Source organism: Adiantum capillus-veneris, chromosome 20 (genome assembly GCF_014529385.1).
Source record: "Adiantum capillus-veneris isolate H3 chromosome 20, ASM1452938v2, whole genome shotgun sequence".
In the NCBI taxonomy this organism is placed as follows: domain Eukaryota; kingdom Viridiplantae; phylum Streptophyta; class Polypodiopsida; order Polypodiales; family Pteridaceae; genus Adiantum; species Adiantum capillus-veneris.
Window position 1 is genome coordinate 8,513,543 of NC_140950.1, and position 19,385 is coordinate 8,532,927.

Genomic DNA, 19,385 nt, shown 5'->3' on the forward strand with positions numbered 1-19,385 from the left:
AAACTTATATTTTACCAAAAACAATAAGTTCTCTAGGTGGAGCCAATTATACTCGAGACATTAAAAGTTTTCTAAACCTCCAACATCCTGAAAATAGAAATAGGTACAAGAACATCACGTTTTTCTCATGAAGCTATGCTCATGATTTTCACTAAAGATAAATTTGTTAATACAAACTACTTCACTATAGTCATAAGCCACCATAAAAAGTGTCAAAAGCATAAAAAAGAATCACACTACAATAATTTTAAACAAAATCATGAAGCACTAAAACTACATGCATGAGAAAACTAGTTTCCACAATGTAGCCTCTAAACCCTTCCAAAACTACAAATATATCAGCCAAAATTGTAAAGGTATCCTAAAATACAACGTTTTCAATCAAATCATCACTAGTAAAGAGATTGAAAGTGTATCATGAAAATTTGATACAACTTTTTCAATCAAATCATCAATAGTAAAGAGATTAAAGGTGTATCTCAAAAAATGAATGTGATTTTGATACAAATGAAAAATAATTCAATAGCGTATTGTTAGGTATATGCAATATTACGTGTTGTAAAACTCAAGAAAAAATGATCGTATAATATGAAATCCATATGAACAAGGAAACTTGCATCTACATGGTATTCGATGTGTTAAACATTTAGAAGAGCATAAATTTGTTAATAAATCAACATTAGTAGGTTCTCATAATAAATTAGCCAAAACTTTAAGCATACACATCCCCAAATGGCTTATAGTTCATTTAGAATTTCTTGTGATAATTCTAGGAACTTGCTCACTTATGAGGATATAGAAGTCTATCAAGACAAAAAAAAAAGTATCCAAATACCAAGCTATATTGAGAGATTAGAATGGTAGAACTAGCTTCCTAAAGGGCTTTTATAACACCTTAAAGAAAACTCGACAAAGTGTTTGTGGCCAATCAAAGGAACATGTAAGGATTGTAAGAGTTCAGACACACAAGTAGAGTTTGAGCAACATGCACTTAACAACACATAGTGAAACCAATCCACAAGGTAGGTCTTCAAAGCATGAAACATATCATTGCAACTCTTTGAGTGCTAGACAAATGATACCCTTCCTCTCTCCCTCCCTGTGTGTGTGTGTGTGTGTGTAAAACAGTGGGACAAAGTTTAAGCACAATTTAAGAGAGAGAGAGAGAGAGAGAGAGAGAGAGAGAGAGGTTTGATATATGTGAGACTAGAAGAAAGAAATACGAGCCATCATCCCTTCCAAGAAGAATGTGCATCACTTATCTTTACATATTTCAATCTATAGAAGAATATTCTCCCCAATCCTTCCTTTAGGGTGATATGTGGTGTGGAACGCCTTAATCATAGCTTGCCATGACAAAGTTCATCCTCAAACATGTCTCTATGCCCTAGGGTGTTGCCCCACACACACACACACACACACAGAGTATCTCAAGATGAGGCAAAATGAACACTTGTAAGAACTCCTATTAGGAGGAACTAATACATTAAAAAAAGCCAAGAAAGGTCTTAAAAACAACATTTGGATTTTTTTACATACAATTTTATAGTTTCCACATCATCACTCCATCCATCTTTATCACTTGAACTTAACTAGTGCCATTCCAATTTTCATATAGTAGACTCTTTAGGCTTCTGAAAATGGCTTTCTACTACACTTGCTATATTTTATTCTACTAGACATGGGAGTGAGGGCCGACAACATAGATGATTACCATTTGCATGGGAATTTGAAGGGCACATCTATCAAGACAATTGTCACTACGAAGATTTGTAATAAGCCGTTTGTAGTTGAATATATATATTAATTTCCACATGGCTTGTTGAATTTATGAATTATCTTTGTTGTTGCAACTTCCTATAATGTGTTGCGACTGATTTGATGCAATTTCTCTATATGTGTTCCACTATAAGCAAGTATTGTATCACATGTTCAAAAGTGTGTGGAAGATCTATCGAGGCTTTATCCAAGGAAATGTATATAGAGAGAGCTGTCATGGGCCCATTGAAAATGTGCACAAACCTTATCATTTGTATGAAAACATTCTTCGTTAATATACTACACGTCAAAACTATTCATAAATAGAGTGAAGAGAACTTGATGGGCTTCTTGATTGTGTTAAATGCTAGCACGGAAGTGGACTATGGAATAGTCATCTCCTAAAGTAATCCAAGTTGAAACGGAAATGAAAGGAAGGTGGATCACGACTACTCATCACCCGTGGTTTGGTCCTTGCACTATTATCTTTGTTGGCTAACGTTGGCTTGCTCTCCTTTTCCATTGTCACGATAACTAATAGGGACATGGCACAAAAGGTACAATAAGAATTGAACCATAAAAGAAATTTCCCCTTAGAAAGAACAAAGAAGTTGTTTGATTGAACATGCTTTCAGCAACCGCTTTTCCTAAACCCTACACTACATACCAATGAAGTTATTGGGAACAATTGGTCAATAGAAGCTTCAATGAGGCAACTAGAGTCGTGTGTGGCTGGACAAATTTAGGCTCAACCCATACTCTTCCAAACTGCCACCATTGTATTTATGTCTCCTTCCAAGAGTGCTACCATATCCTCAAGAAATCACGATTGTCACTATTCGATAGAACCGTACGATTTTGTAAGAGAAAATACGATTTCTTTTAAATTATATCATACAATTGGGATAAATATAGTGCGTTTTCTTAAAAAAATCTTTTCAACCATAAAAAACATGCAAATTACCTCATGAATTGGGACTATACCTACATATATATATATATATATATTATGTCAAAGGTAAAGGGCCTAACAAACTTATGAAAAATGACCTAGGGAATCGACTGCAAAAAAGAAAGGCTGGACTGTATTTGTATAAGTACAACCATATGAATGCATACAGTAGGATTGTACAACATGGGCATTTGTACGACATAAGAAAACTTCCATATTCTGAATCGCCAATCTTAGGGCAAAATGCACAATGATTACTATTAACACAACTCCATAGCTTCCTTTCAAAGATGAAAGAATAATACAGATGTGCCATGGTAGCAAAATGAGAGGCCGTGCAACTGTAGATGTTTGAAAACTTGAACATGTGGGTATTACAAAATTTCTTTTGATGTAAGTGACTAATATATATAAAATAGTCAACAATACAACACTTAGGACATCCTTATCACATGATTTTAGAGAAGACTATGTTTGATGACATTGTTGTCATCTTTGTGATGAACATAACATGTTGAAAATGCTTTCACCAAGCCTATGAGAGAAGAGAAGCTTTAAACCCGTTCAAGCCATGCTTGATTACCCTACAAATGTTGCATCGTCATAAAGTTCAAAATACTTGGTATTTGTGTTTTGCTCCCTCTCTCTCTCTCTCTCTCTCTCACACACACACACACACACACACACACACACACACACAAGCAAACATACAACACAGATCATATCTATGTGTGTGTGTGTGTGTGAGAGAGAGAGAGAGAGAGAGAGAGAGAGAGAGAGAGAGAGATTGTGTGAACACAAATCATAATAAAAAGAAAAGCAAGAAAGGGTAGAACCAAACTCTTACATTCAAAGACCTTTAGCCAAAGGATGGTCTACTATACCTCCTCTTATTCCCCTCAGCCATGGAGTGAAGGCATGGAATTTTAGTATATAGCACAACAGACTTGGGAACCTTGCTCTGGCTGCTTTTCCTTCGTCGTCTTCCTTTTGAGCGTGAAGAAGTTGGTTAGAAAGTGGCACCCACAGAGTCGAGAGTCTGCTCTTTAGTACGCATTTCCAGATATTGGTACGACTGCACCAGTTTCGCCTTGAGAAGCACCACCACAAACACCAGCAAAATGATCACGCCACACAAAATGACAGGGCTTCCTAGCCATTCCAAGACAACCCCCATCGGATTTCCAGCTTTCTGCAAGGCAGCCACACACCCACACCAGCAAATCTCTCTCTCTCTCTCTCTCTCTCTCTCTCTCTCTCTCTCTCTCTCTCTCTCGACAGTTAGCCATACAAGGAGATACAACATGCTGGTATGGGGAGATGATATCATGGTTTCAGGCACATGGGTTCAGCATCGACAGGCTGCCACCATTCCATTACTCATTGGATGCACCATCTCTCACTCTTACACAGTCAGAGATCACCAAGCTCATCCGCCAAGACTTGACCCAACTAGACACCAGGAGGACATGGATACAACCAGCACACGAATTGGGCACGAAGATGGCTTTCTACAGAGACCACCTTCTCCAGCGTACGGAAGATGGTTTTGTGACGAGACCCAAATACATGGATACCCACTTGTCTCATGGGATACGATGTGCTATTGGCCAGTTACGCACATCCTCTCACCAGTTGCGGATTGAAACTGGGAGATACAGCGGAGTACCAACAGAAGACAGGACTTGCCCCTTGTGTAACATGGAACCTGAGACCGAGCTACACTATACATGCCATTGCCGCGTCTACTACGAGATACGAGGCCGATTCCACTACTTGTTCAGAGAGGGTTTTGGACCACTCTCAAGAGTCATGGGATACGAAGATCAGAGATGTCTGGGTTTGTTCTTGCTCGAGCTGCACAGACACAGAGATAGCCGGATGAATGGAGAGGCTAGCCAGTCTCAAAGACGGATCACAGACTTTTTCAGAGTAGACACGGGACAGCCGCAACAGCCACTCCCACAGCAAAGCTCCCCCTCGTCTCACACCAGAGGCACACTGATTGACCGAGCGATTGAATTGGGAAAATCCAGGCGCCCGCGACTGCGAAGAACTACACAGCATCAACGGAGGCTGCGACAGAAAATTCGGAGCACGCTGGCCATGCATGCACGACGCCCGGTCAGACTACTAACCATGGAGGAAATTGATGAGATTCGCCAACGACCGATGATAGATCTCTTGTGATTCAGCTATCCCAACAAGCCGCCCATTTTTTGCTTAGTTTGTTGCTTGGCTCACATCAACCAACTTAGGACCCCATAGTATATATCTTTGTTTTTGTACTGTTGTTAGGCTATTTTGTTACTTTGACTTTGTATCAGATCCACCACTTTGTAACTTTCGGGTCTCATAGGTCATTATGGCCTTTTGAAGACGTTAATATAACATTTCATTTCATTTCATTCCCCTCTCCAGAGACATCAAAGCCTAGAGAGCATACTCCCGAGGGTGACTGGATACAGATGGGAGAGCACATGTAGACAAGTGGCTAGTAATGAGCACAATAACAGAGGATTAGGAGTAGTAGTGTTATTTAGTGTAAGGTGCAACGGATTGAATGTTGTATTTTCTCAAGATTAGTGATCTTTATTGCTCAAGGTTCCTTTTAGTTCTTAGGGAAGGAGAGAGCCTTTCGTGGAGAGTGCTATGATCATGAACAAAGTGAGTGGATATTGTGCGTGCAAGTGAATGAGACTGAGAGAAGGAGAGAAAAAGAGATACGACACCCGAGAGGTTGTAAAACCCTCCTCCGAAGGCCCCACTCTCGTCGGCGAGAGTGGTCTACTTTGATTGCAAAAGGTGTACAATGCGTATGCAATGGACTGATGCAAACAGGGACTATGTCGATGAAGACAATGAAGACTTTAGGGCTGAATTCGATGCTTCTTTATTTGCTATCCACAAGGGGCAAGGGCTGAGAATCTGTGCCACTTTTGGGGGCTGACTGACTGGTTTTTACTGCTGATTTGTGGCTGAAAAAGACTGCTCTTGTCGGGGGCTGAGGTGATGATGAAAAACGCTGATGTATCTGCTCTTCAGGCTGCGTTTTAAGGTCACTGCTGTATGCTGAAAAACGCTGGGACAGCATGTGTTTTTCCTGCTGAAAATGGCAGCACCTTTAGCGTTAGTAATTCCTTATCAAGCGGTGGTGACTCGGCTGAATTTGCTAAAGACAAACGCTGCTCTGCCTGATGAAGCTAGCGTTAGTAAAGCTGAAAACGCTGATTGTGATCATGAGAAAACGCTAGGCTTAGATACTTGCTGGCGATGTCTGCTGGGGATGGAAACGCCAAGATCTGCTAGAAGAGGGGGCAATCCCAAAATGCTGATGGCTGCGGGTGAAGGGGCCTCACCAAGTTGGCTTGGAGAGGGTCTTGCTGAGAGAGGGAGGGAACACTTGATGCTTGGTAGCCTGCTGTGCTCCTTGGCTCATCTGTCAATTTGTGCTAACTTGGGTTTGCTTATATACTAACTTACCCAATTTGCCATACTGAGTACCCAACAAAAGTCACTTAATAAATAAGTGAAAAATGTTAAAAATAGGGAAAAATGGGATTAAGTCACTTGAAAAATCCCCAAACTGACTCTGATGGAATCTGATGGAAATGCTTATGCTTATGAAGTGTGCAACCAGAGGGTGACTGGGCATGCACGGTCTACGAATAGACTCACAAAAGTGTCAGATCACTTCTAATCTAACTTGACTGGACTTGACGGAAACCCTGTTATGGTGTAGCTTGTCCACGGACACATAGGGTTGGGATGTGTCACGTGACATTTAGGGCCCGCTATATGTGGTTTAGAGTTAAGGCAGAGGAGGGTAGAGCTCTCTACATTGCCATATGTTACTTCCCACGTCTCATTATGCGAAGGCCTAAGAGGAAATCACCATACATGATACTAGATGAGGATATTTGGGAGCTCTCTGAGGGATGGAGATGTCATCCTACTTGAGGATTTCAATGCTATGACAACATGTCATCAAGCATCCTTCTTTGACAATCCTGAGGAGATGTTGAGAGAGCTAGACTCTAGAGAGATGGGGCTCTTTAGGACCTCAAAAGATGCTGAGGATTATAGGAGATACCTGATTGAGATGGGCACAACCCATGGATTGCCCATTTTGAATGGCCTTGATAGATACTCCTCTTCAAGAAACTTCACTTGCTTCCCTCATAGACATAGCGCTAGCACTGTGGATTATGTTTTGGCTCCCACATCACTTATACCATGCATTCAGGACTTATCAATCTCGCCCAGGCCTATTGAAGTGGTTGCAAATCATGCTCATATATCTTTTGTAGTAGAATTTACTTACACTACTGGTGGCTTTCATCATGCAACACATCACCATCCGAGATACCACTTTTGCACAGAGACCGATGGAGTGTGTGTGGTAGAGTTGTATTGTCTTCTAGCAGGGGAGAACCCCCATAGACCCTTGCCAGAGCTCACCCAGATATTGACAGAGATGATACACACAACGGCAGCCACAACTTTTCCCCTCTCTCAGCGTACTGGGATCTTGGTGATCACTTACATATGCTGTGGAGAAAGCCACTGCTTGTAACAGTGCCTCAGTGACCAATGGACCAGCCCCCCATATCGACCCTATCAAATCTCATGCAGTACTGCTGACTCACATCGCATTCTACCTGCAATCATCAGCAGCACAAGCAGCCTTTCCGAAGGCAAACTTTATTTGCAGACAGTACAAAACCAAAAGCATCTCATGATAGTTTTCTAGGAGCTTTGCAAGCACAAGCTCCCCATGAGTGCCGCAAAAATTTAATTAATCCTTTCTCAACAAGGCATCCAGAGGACGAAGGCACTGCCAGAGTTCTAGAATGCACGCACAGATTATTAGCACAAGCTGAAAAGTCAAATCAGAAAGAGAACACTGGAAAGTCCAACAAAAGGAGATGCCATATATTTGCCACATTTGTTACCAAATCAACGATTGTTGCATTTAACATTGGCATACCTCCAGTATTTGTCAATAAAATTCAATACCTAGGCTACTAGAGTCTCTCACAACCAAATGAGAGTGGAACCAGACAAGGCTAATTAATTCAACCAAATGAGAGTGGAACCAGACAAGGCTAATTAATTCAACCAAATGAGAGTGGAACCAGACAATGCTAATTGATTCAAGAGCCATTTCCCTACAAAATACTTCATAATGTTTGCAGATTCTTGGGTTTATGCCAAAAGTATAGTGAGGTTTGTACATTATTTTTCCCTTACTAAGAAGAAATCTTTTCTTGGGGGACTTCGAAAGGTCTGGAAAGCTCAAGAACCTTATGAGTAAAGACCATTTTAATTGTTACTGATCCTTGTAGATCTTTTGAAGTATTAGGGTGACACATTGGAGGCATGCATTTGGAGCAATACAAGATCAAAAAGGTCATGCATCCCGCAGAAACAAAGCTAGACTCTATGGGAGCTCTATGCATGCCAGATAATCCCTCCAAACCACAACCACACTCTAGACCCAAAAGCCAATCGCAATGTCATGACTCATGAGTAGATCCTTCAACCCTAATATCCTTCCTTTCAATCTCAAAAGACAAGACAAGCTGAAAGAGTCTTTGTCCCAGCAAGCTCCATTCAAGTTGTGGATCCACTATGGCTTGACGACCCATGTTGACATAAAATGTTTCACATTACAACTTACGATCACAAGTTGGTGACGTGGGGACCCCTAGGGGGTTTAGGGCTACTAAAACTAACTCAAAACAACCCGCCGAGTGGGGAGAAAACCCTAAAAAAATTCTAACGTGGATAAATAATACGGACAACAGCGTGAATTACAGAAGCCCTGCTGACGTGGCAGTTGTACGGACACACCCTGAAAACGCAGATAACTTGCTGACATGGCGCCTGTACGGATTTCTGCAAGTTTTGGGAGTAGATTTTGGCGCCAGTTTTTGGCTTTAGTGCTTTTGGGGAAATTTCATGTGAATGGTTTTTGAGGCCAATGGGGCTCACTCTGGCATTCTGGATAGGGAAGTAGAGTAGAGCCTCGATCGTGTATCTTGTTGACGCAATTAAAAAGAAACACCGAAAGGGGCGTGAGGGTTTTGAGATAGTGCTTTTTGGGAGTGAAACTCTTCCACTCCGTGTCTCTCATGTGGATTCTCTCTCTCTCTCTCTCTCTCTCTCTCTCTCTCTCTCTCTCTCTCTCTCTCTCTATGTTCAGTTGTGTTTAAAGTGTTAAAAGTTTTGTCCAGTATGTTCTTTTCAATTGGCACGTGGTGTCCTTCCGTTACAATGGTATCCGAGCTTCAAGTGTCTGCTCTTCCAAGAGCAAGGTTGTTTTAAAACGTACGTATGGATCCGTTTTGTACCGTACGGCTGTACTGTACGATCCATATATAGTTTTTTTTTTAATAAATTTTTAAGGGGGGGGGGGGGGGGGGGTAGATAAGGCCGTCGAGTGATTTCGTGAGGGTTTCCGAGCCATTCCGTACACTTTTGGGCACATAAACAGAGATATCTTCAAATGTCTCTAAAAGCTAATGCGTGTAATCATGTTTTTAATTGGAAATGTCCTAGAACGTTTGGTAAATTGAGGTTTTATCACAAGAGTACGTATTTTTACGTACACAAAAATAATTTTTGTACGGAACAACGTACAGTACGTATAGATCCACCACGTTAAGTACGTTTGGAACCACCTTGTCCGAGAGCACCCCGATCCCATCCAGAACAGACAGGTCAAGATGGAGCTTCTTGATTCTATAGTGTACCTCCAGTTCCTCCTCAATGGACTCCGCGACATTCTCTCAAAGCACCCTCAGTAGAACCTTCCGATTTTTGCAGTGCTTTCAACAATTTCCGATTTTGCCACCTCTATTGCCTCAAGCTTTCCTCCTCCGACACCAAAAAGTACAAGAGATTCCTCTCCACAACCTACACAAACTTCTATTCCGATTAGGGGAGTTTTCAAAATATGGTGCAGCCTCCTTTGCCACCACTCCCCCACCACCACTTGGGTATAATGGTTGGAGCCGTATGCTTATCCCTATTATCGACCTCTGGGACTTGCACCGCATCAGCCAAGGACTTTAAAGATGGTGGATCCACAATAAAATTTTTTACCTTTTCGGAAGTAATGATCGGAAGTAGCTTTACATTTCTTGCATTAGTTTGACAATATGTCTACGAGAACTACACCAAAGAATTAAAAATTTCTCGAGTTGACTGTTGCCGCTTATCTCAAAGACAAATGTGATACAATGGTGGAGTTCTATAGGTACCAAGCCTCATGCTCCAAGGACTTGGCAAGATTTCAAGAATATTATTGCCCGGAGTAATATGACATCCTTATTTGAAGTGCATCTTCTGGAAAAATGGGGCATCATTTTCGCCCATTTCTAAATATCTACCTTTTGGTATCTTTCTTCAAGCTAACAACCTTGGAGGACTAGTGAGCGCTTTACTATAGGATTTCCATCACATAGTGTTTGTCCAAGAAAATCTTGACAATCCTGGAGCTTATGGATCATGCTACAGCCCACTACAAACTTATGAAGGGATCTTTGGATTTTACCACTGATGATCAACCAACAAACACCAAGAATCCTCGACGACAACAACACAAATTCTCCGGATTCTTGCAGCACCTAGACTCAACCTGCATGACCTCGTTTGACCATCCGTCAATGAGAAACTCTACAGCAAGAAGGCTTATGCTTCAAATGTTTCCAGATGGGACACACCTCCTATGTCTGCCTCAACAAAGGTGATAAAAATCTGGAGCAACCTCCTGCCAAGAAAGCCACAACTTCAATAGGACTTGTTCCAAATATTATGGCATCTTTGTACCTGATGTTTCCAAGGAATTATGCAGAGCCTATGGAAAGATTCGTGCCTTCAAAGCCCTTATCTTCTTTGGTCCAGGCGCCACCGAGAATTTCAACCACCAAGGGTTCCTCAAGCAGATGGACTCTGAGTACGATCTGTTACCATACATATGTGGTAGTGATGTGTGTGAACACACTTAGGACCGCCGGGGCATTTTTTCCCTCACTAGGAGGTTTTCCCCCCGTGCATTGTATATACACCAATCATTCTAGGGCTAACTTATCTTTCATTTGTGCACTAAGCAATATACTCTCTGTTGTGTGCCTTGAGCTTTCATCTTCTCCAAGCTGTGTGTCTTTCCCTGCAACCCTATTTTCAGCAATTGGTATCATAGCAGGTTGCATCCTCCCACGCATAGTTGTCAGCGACGCTAGTTTCCGCTTGCTCACTTTCTCAGATTTGGGTGAGCTTTGGTGAGCGTCATTAGGTCAACAAATACTTTGGAATATCTCGTAGAGCTCGGTCTACTCAGAATTTCCATTTTGACTCATTTCGGTCTCCGTTTCCACTGTATTGCGCAAACAATTTCGTCCTTTTGTGCAGAATTTCTGTTAGTGCAATTTCCTGTCGAACAGGTCCCTTACAGTCTTCTTTGGGTTGTGCTATATATAGCACATGTTAGTCCCGCTTTGTTTCTCCTCTTTTCGGGCAGTTTTCACATCAGGTGCAAGCACTCGCCATGGCTGACAACAACACAAATGTGTTCAAGATGTTTGTTGTTGAGGATAAATTGGATGGGGACAATTACCCAATGTGGGCATACATGATGCAACATGTTCTTGTGTCAAAGGGTGTTTGGAATGTTGTGCACGGCATTGATGTACGCCCAGATTCTGTGGATACAGGCGCTGTTGAGAATGTTGCAGGTTTTGGTGGCAGGATTGCTACTGCTAGAGCTATTTTGCCTACGGCTTAGCAGTCATGTTGCGATGTTAGAGATGTGCAGGCGCATGCATTCATTGCATTATTTGTAAAGCGCCCTATTACTCCTGACATTCGCTCGGTCAAATCAACAAAATAGGCCTGGGATATTCTGGATGGTCTTTATGCAAGTCGCGATGAGGCTAAGATTGCATTGCTACGTAAAGAGCTAAAGTCGAAGATTATGCATGAGGAAGATGACATGGACACTTGCTGGTATCAAGGATATTCATGAGTAACTCATTTCTGCACGAAAAGTCATTTTTGACAGTTCCCTTGTGCAGACTGTTCTTGATGCTTTTCTAGATTCTTTACCAGATTTTTTTGCCAGTACTTGGAGACTTATGACCGAAGGAAGTCCTAATGCTGTTAAATTTGATGCATTATGCACATTGCTGTTGCAAGAGTCATTTTCAAGAAACAACAGGGCTAAACAACGTGCAGTTGAACACGCTTTTACTGCTGCTAAAAAAAAAGGTGGTAGCAGCAATGTAGCCACTTCTCATTGTTCTTCAGCGAGTGACAAATCATTTGTTCCAAAATGCTTTTGTTGGCAGCACCTCGACTGGGAATTCTGGTGAACAGGGCAAAGAGATTGCCATTATTACAAAGCTAATGATCACTTTTTTTCCCCCCCGAGAAAAAGATGCTCATATTAGTTAATGAAACTGCCAATAGGGCTACAACCAGGCCCAGGGAGGAGTCGAAGGAAAGCCTTTACGCTCCCGCATGCGGTCGGAGCTACCCTGGAGTCTCTCAAACTATCCCCTGAGAGTAGAGATCAGCTATAGCCAAAGATCTCGAACTGTCTTTGCTGGTGGTACAAGGCGAGTCTCGAAGATGCGGAAGCAACGGGCCTGCCAGATGAACCAGAGTGTCAAGCCGCAGATGAGCTCCCAACACTCCTCTCTCTCACTCCACCACTCCTGTGGAGTCAGCTCTGTAGCAGGCTGGAGTGTAGGTCGGCCCCCCTGGATCCTGCTGGTGAAGGATAGCTCAAACTGTAGTGTCGGGCCCGTGAGAGTGGACCAAGCAGCTGCCCCCCCAAGTCTACTGTCGTGCTGTGGAAAAAGCTGGCATCAGTCAAAGGACACGAAGCCAAACCTGCTGTGCCATAGGACAGTCCCAAAGACAATGACACTGACTCTCCATAGGATGGCCACAAGCTGCGTATGTTGTCAAGAGACCACTATGTACAAACCAGCTCCCACTGCTGTAGCTCTAAGTGCAACCAGCCACTGGAACAAAGTGACTCGCCGTGGCTGTCTGGCGTCCCACAACCTTGCCCAAAAAGCTGACAAGAACTCAGCTACGAGACCGTTCTCCTGCCAATGAGGTGATGCAGCAAGACGAGCCTCTCTCCGTGCTGCCAGTATGTGACGTCCCAGTCGAACAGTGTACTGAAAGAAAGGGACACCTGGATGGTCGGCTAAGGCGAAAGGGTCCCGCCAAAACCACTCTCCATGATCCCACTGCACTCGTGCCAGTGGACAACTCTCCCAAGCCCACAACCTCCTGTGGCCAGTCTCAAAGCTGCTGGGTCAGGATCTATGATACAAGTCCTCCCACAAATGCCCACAACTCGGATCCTCTGAAAATAGCACTTTGCAACTTGTGGGGCCTCAGTTGAAACTCGGTGTAAACGACTCTCACCCTGTAGCTCGAAAAACAAGGAAGGTACAGTCTCTGAACAAGCCCGAACTGCAATGAGGACCTCCAATCACATGAAGGCCCCCATCCATCTGGGCGCTGCTGACTCGAGAGGTGTGAGCCACTTAGTACTACCTCTGTGATGTCCTGACACATGCTCTGCACCTCTCTCATGCCCTGTATCTGGATGCTCTAGAGCTCCTTTGACAAGCCTGAGAATTGTAACCAGTCACCTAAGATGCGTGTTGGACCATCAGCCATGGGACCCCAAGAAACATGAGGCCTACTACCAACCAAGTGGCCTCTCTGAGTTCTAACCATGGGGTTCCAAACAAGGGGTTGTCGCAAACGCTCCTCCGTGCAAGTAGGCTGGTGCTGCTCCAGGCCTCTCCTCAAATACTCCCAGGAGCGGAGCCGACTCACAACAAAACAGTTCTCCAGTCTCCTGCTCAGGCCAACTCTGGAAATCTCTGTGAAAATCCATCTGGTCGAAGGTCTCCAAGGACCTCTAGCCCGAAACACTCTAGCACTAAGCCGCTGAAGCAAAAACTCCTTCCAAGGCTCTTCCCCTGGATCTGCTCTGCTGTGCTGGGTCTATGATCCCCAACCCCCCCGGAGAACAAGGAAGAGTGATGACCTGCCAGGCCACTTTGGCCCGAGCTATTTGAGTGTCGCGCCCTGACCAAAGAAAATTCCTGATCAGCCTCTCTACCTGGCTGATGCAGGAACTCAAAAAGATCCAACAAGATGTGATGTACCGCATAGTAGCCAATAACACCTGGTTGGTCACTACAACTCTGCCTGGCAGAGAAAGTTGTGCGGAGCTCCACATGTAATAGCTGCCTCCTGATGGACAAAAGAAGGGGAGCAATCTGCTGCTCAAGAGACAAGTCCAAACCAACTTGACAACCCAAGTACCGAACTACACTCCCTGGGGGAATCCATATGAAATCCTCACCTGGCAGCCAATCAGGCGTAGGAGCACTACCGACCGAGAAAGCCACAGTCTTTCTCCAGTTGATCCGTGCACCTGATGCACAACAAAAGGTCTCAAGTGCCTGCTCACACCTGTGAAGGTTGGCCTCCTGGCCCTCCAAGTACAAAGCTCTGAACAGTGTGCAAACTCAGCATCCAGTAGCTCGTCGCCCCGAATAGGGAGCGCTAAGCCACGTAGACCAACCTGCTGAGAAGCCAAAAATCTGCTCATCGCCTCAGCATAGAATAGAAAGAGGAAGGGGGCAAGAGGGCATCCCTGTCTGACCGAACGTGTGAGCATGAAGCGATCACCTCTACCACCTGCCAAGAGTACCTGACTGTGTGCCCGTCTATATAGAGTTGACACACCTCTAATCCAGGCATCTGAGAAGCCCATCCTGCATAGAGTGCCCTCCCAAAATTCCTAGTCAACTCTATCGTAGGCCTTCTCAAAATCGAGAAGAAGTATCACCAGATCCTCACCGCGGAGGCGAGCGAGGGTAGATGCCTCCCAAAACGTAAAGATGTTGTCAAGGATACTACGCTCCTTGACAAAACCTATCTGTGTCCCATGTATAATGCTCTCTAGAAGTGGCTGAATCCTCAAACTCAGAGCCTTGGCAAGAATTTTGTAGGCTGAGTTGAGGATGGTGATGGGCTACCATTGTCGAGTCTCATCCAAGGAGCCACCCTCCTTGGGAATAACGTACATAAGACCCTCACTTATGCTGTCAGGCATCTCTCCTGTGTGCAGGATGTACTAAAAAGCGTTGCAGAGATCTGAGCCAAGCAAGTCCCAATACTCTAAGAAAAAGCTGAAAGTCAAACCATCCTCACTTGGACAGCTACCATGGGGAAGTGCTCTGAGGACCACGTGAAGCTCCTCTAGCTGAAGAGGCAACTCAAGCCTCTAGCGCATCTCCTCAGTCACAAGACAAGGAATCTGTGTCCAAACCTGCTCTCTGCATACATCCTGACGCTCTGACGGAGGCTTTGCTGACAGGAGGTCACGGTAAAAGTCAGTAGCAACTGCTCGCATGTCCTCTGGCTCTAAGCAACTGGCTGACCCTACTTGCGTATGTCGGGGTCCCATTGTCTCAAAGAAAGCCCCTGTCACTCTGTCACCCACCTGGGTCCACTGAGATGCTTGTCGATGGAAAGCAAACTCATGGCGCCTCTCCTCTGTGCTGGCAAGCTCCTGGCGAGCCTGCTGCAACTGCCAAGGACTGTCTGGATACTGCTCCTTCATCCTCTGCAAGGAAGCAACGCCCCGTCGGAGATGTTGTTCCTCCTCTCTCGCTGCAGCCAGGCGGGCCATGGACTCCTAAAGAAAAATCCGACTAAGCTAAGCAAGTCCAGAGGCTACTCTGTGAGCAGGAGAGTCCTGCATGTCTAAGCCCTCTGTCCAAATAGCCACCACTCGCTCTCTGAGAGCACAGTCCAGCAAAACCCTCTCAGGGATACGTAGCATCGTGCTCCCCCTCCTCTGTCTATCTGTCACTGTGAGGATCACTGGTGCAGCCAGAATGCAAACTGTCCCACCCAAGCCTAACAAAGCTAAAGTTCTGCCACACATCTGAAACCCGCAAAGTCATACATAACCTCTCCCAAGCTGCTAGCTCAACTCCATGAACAGTAGTATGGCTACCTCCAATCCTGTGAGGGGGGTCCTCCAACATGTTGAAGTCACCCCCAATGCACCATTGCTTTGCCTGCGGCAGAGACTCAACAATATGAGACCAAAACTCTGCACGTGCACTCGCCACATTGGGCGCATAGATGTTTAGGAAGCCCATGAGGCAACCTTGAACCTGCATAGTAATCCACTGAGCCTTGCTTGGCATAATAATCCCTCTTCCCACAATGGCTTGCTGCAAAGAATCCGCAATAGTCATACATAACCCTCCCTGGATGCCTCCAGGTCCAAAGACAGTTGACCAAAACGTCTCATACGACCACGCAAAATCTGACCACACCGTTTAATGCGGCTCTCACAAAGATGATGCTGTTGTAGCATAAGAATGTCAATCTCACCACCCACAAGGCATCTCTGAAGCTCCTGACGCAGCCGACCCCTCTGACATTGAAACTGGGGCCCTCCTAATCTCTGCACATTCCATGAGATGATTCTCATGGAGTCAATGAGAGAAAACAGATGCTGCCACAGCAGCCAACCTCACTATCTTTGAGGCCCGTTTGGATGGGGAGTAATCCGCATCCGAATGACCTCTAGACAAGCGCGAAAGGAGTGACTGTCCTGCCCAGGCCCAAGCCGAGCGTGCAGCCTGAAGGGCTACATCCTCTGTCCAAGAATCCTCATGTACAAATACATAACAAGGAGGGCTCTGAGTGTCAGCAAACAAATGCACCACAATGTGTCTTTTGATGAAGCACAAAATTTTGAAAATTGGATGACTGCCATGCAATCAGAATATGATGCACTTAAAGAAAATGACACATGGACTTCATGTGATTTGCCCCCTAGCAAAAAGGCCATTGGTACGAAGTGGGTTTATAAGTTGAAAGTGTCGAGCGATGAAAAGCAGGGTGACTTCTATGAGAAGGGTGGAGAACAGGAAAGCAGGGTAGTTTTTGTGACAAGAGTGGAGAGAAAGAAAGCTGGGAGGGCTTTTGTGAGAAGGGAGATGGCGGAGGCGATAGGCAGAGGTCACATCATCATCAGTACTCTTAATGGCATTTTGAAAAATGAGGACCCCATGCTAAGCCTTGAGACACGCATGCATTTAGGTAGATACAACTAGATTCTCCATGCTTTTCAAATAATATCCTTGCCTACAACTTGAAAAGTTCCCTTTCTATCCCTTTTCCACATTTGAAAAACAATAAAGTTCCCTCCTTCTAAAAGAACTGATTACAAGTTGGAGCAGCTTAGTAGCTTGAGCGTATGTTTTGCAGAGCTTCTTCTTCTCCAAAGATAAGCCTCCTTTCACATTACCTAGGGCTTTCTACATGGCCAGTGGCCGGCTCACATGGGCCTTTACAAATTTCATGACAAAATTACAACTTAGGGAATCAACTTGCTACTCTGGAATTAGGATTTACACAGAGTATCGCTACACTAGCTTGGAAAAATACCAGAGTTCAAATGTGGTGTCCCGCCAAGTGGGCGTCCGTTCGGTCAATCTACTAACAGTGAGCTTCAAAGTGTCCATACTTACCACACATATAGCAATTCAAGTTACCACAGGTATTGCAGGCTCGACTTGTTGCAACAGGTTATGCACAACAGAAAGGCATAGATTATGAAGAGACTTTTGCTCCCACTTGTCGTATGACTACTCTTGCATTGGCAGCTCATTTTGGACGGGATGTACATCAATCAGACATTGTTACTGCTTTCTTGAATGGTGATATATTTGAGGATGTTTATGTAACGCAGCCTCGTGGTTTTGTCAAGAAAGGACAGGCAGATAAAGTGTGCAAATGTTAAAAAGCTTTGTATGGGTTGAAGCAGTCTCCTCGTGCTTGGTATGAGAAAGCTGACACTCATTTGGTTAAACGAGGCTTTCGTAACAGTCCAATACAAAGCACTTTGTATGTAAAACGTGAGGGTGATGTATTTCGCATCGTCGTTCTTTATGTTGATGATTTGCTGATCATTGGATTGAATGAGACACATATTAGTGAATTTAAGGCTAATTTAAGATTGATTTGAATGCTACTTTCAAGATGAAAGATCTGGGGCTATTGCATCATTAATTCGGCATATAGCTTAAGCAATGTGATGGTGGTATTGCCTTTGTGTCAAACACGCTAAATAGAAACATTACTATGTAAGTTTGGACTTGAGAGTTGCAAACCTATTGCTACTCCCATGGAAACACGTTTGAAATCGAGTCTTCATGATGCTGATGATCTTACCAATGTCACTCTTTATCAAACTGATGTTGGCTGCCTTATTTATGAATGCAATACGAGGCCAAATATTTAGTTTGCAGTCTCACATGTTAGCAAATTTATGCATAGCCCAGGGTCTAAGCATTGGCAGGCTGTCAAGAGGATTTTTTGCTACTTGAGTGGCACTTCACATCTTGGCTTGGTTATACCAAGGGGGGATCATTGCTGCCAGATTTACATGCTTTTTCGGACTCGGATTGGGTTGGTTGTTTTGGCACGAGTGTCCACAAGTGGTTTTTGTTTCATGCTCGCTAGTTCATCATATCATGGTCAAGCAAAAAGAACCCTATTGTGGCCACTTCCAGTTGTGAGGCTGAGCACAAGGCAATCTTCATAGCTACAGTTGAGTGTGTATGGCTTAGACGCCTCATGGCTAATTTGGGTGTTGGACAGGGCACTGCCAACATCATCTACACTGACAATGAGAGCGCATTGGCAGTTGCAAGGAACCCAGTTTTTCATGCTCACACAAAGAACATTGAGATATCACTATGTCAGGGGAGAAAGAGAAACTCTCAACAGGAGAGATCACCTTGGCTTATGTGCCAACACAAGACAACCTTGCAGATCTTTTCACAAAGGCATTGCCTCATGAGAAGTCCGAAGCTTTCCGCAAAGTTTTGGCTTATTCCTCTTTGTGAATTGATCATGTCCTTAGGATATAGCACTTCCCTATATACTATGTGCCAACACTCGTTTACCGCATCACTCCTAGGGGGGATTTGTTACCATACATATATGGTAGTGATGTGTGTGAACACACTTAGGACCGCCGGGGCATTTTTCCCTCACTAGGAGGTTTGATCCCTCGTGCATTGTATATACACCCATCATTCTAGGGCTAACTTATCTTTCATTTGTGCACTAAGCAATATACTCTCTGTTGTGTGCCTTGCGCTTCTTCATCTTCTCCAAGTTGTGTGTGTTTCCTTGCAACCCTATGTCCAATACGATCAGTTTGCAGGAGCCACAAGGGTCCAGCTAGCTACACAAGATACCACTAAAGTTGTACCACTCATTGGTGCCCTTCCAGTCACCATTCAAGAGTACCATAACAACGCAGACTTGCACATCATGAAGCTAGGACATTGCGAAAGTTGTACCACTTATTGGTGCCCTTCTAGTCACCATTCAAGGGTACCACAGCAAGGCAGACTTCCACATCATGCAGTTAGGACATTGTGAAACTCTTTTAAGCATGCCTGGCACGACAAGAACATTGCTACCATCCAGATCCAGAACCGAACTTCACTTTGATGCGGGATAGAAAGCCCGTCATCCTTCGAGTTCGATTTATCGAAACCAACCTTAAATGATTTTGGTTTTGCTTTGTATT

General features: G+C 44.1%; 1 protein-coding gene across 4 annotated transcripts in view; it reads right to left on the reverse strand.

Moving 5' to 3' along the window:
• Window positions 1-2,964: 2,964 nt before the first annotated feature.
• Window positions 2,965-19,385, reverse strand: part of LOC147432059 (uncharacterized) — a 134,254-nt gene continuing 117,833 nt past the window's right edge. For 3 of the 4 annotated variants that reach the window (XM_086491874.1, XM_086491872.1, XM_086491875.1), the window contains 2 exons: window positions 3,595-3,902; window positions 2,965-3,294 (listed from right to left, as the gene is read on the reverse strand). In XM_086491874.1, the coding sequence (XP_086348000.1) occupies window positions 3,720-3,902 (183 nt within the window). In that variant the 3' untranslated portion in view covers window positions 2,965-3,294; window positions 3,595-3,719. Of the gene's footprint in view, window positions 3,295-3,594; window positions 3,903-19,385 lie in introns of those variants that run through there. The other variant, XM_086491873.1, reaches the window with a different exon arrangement.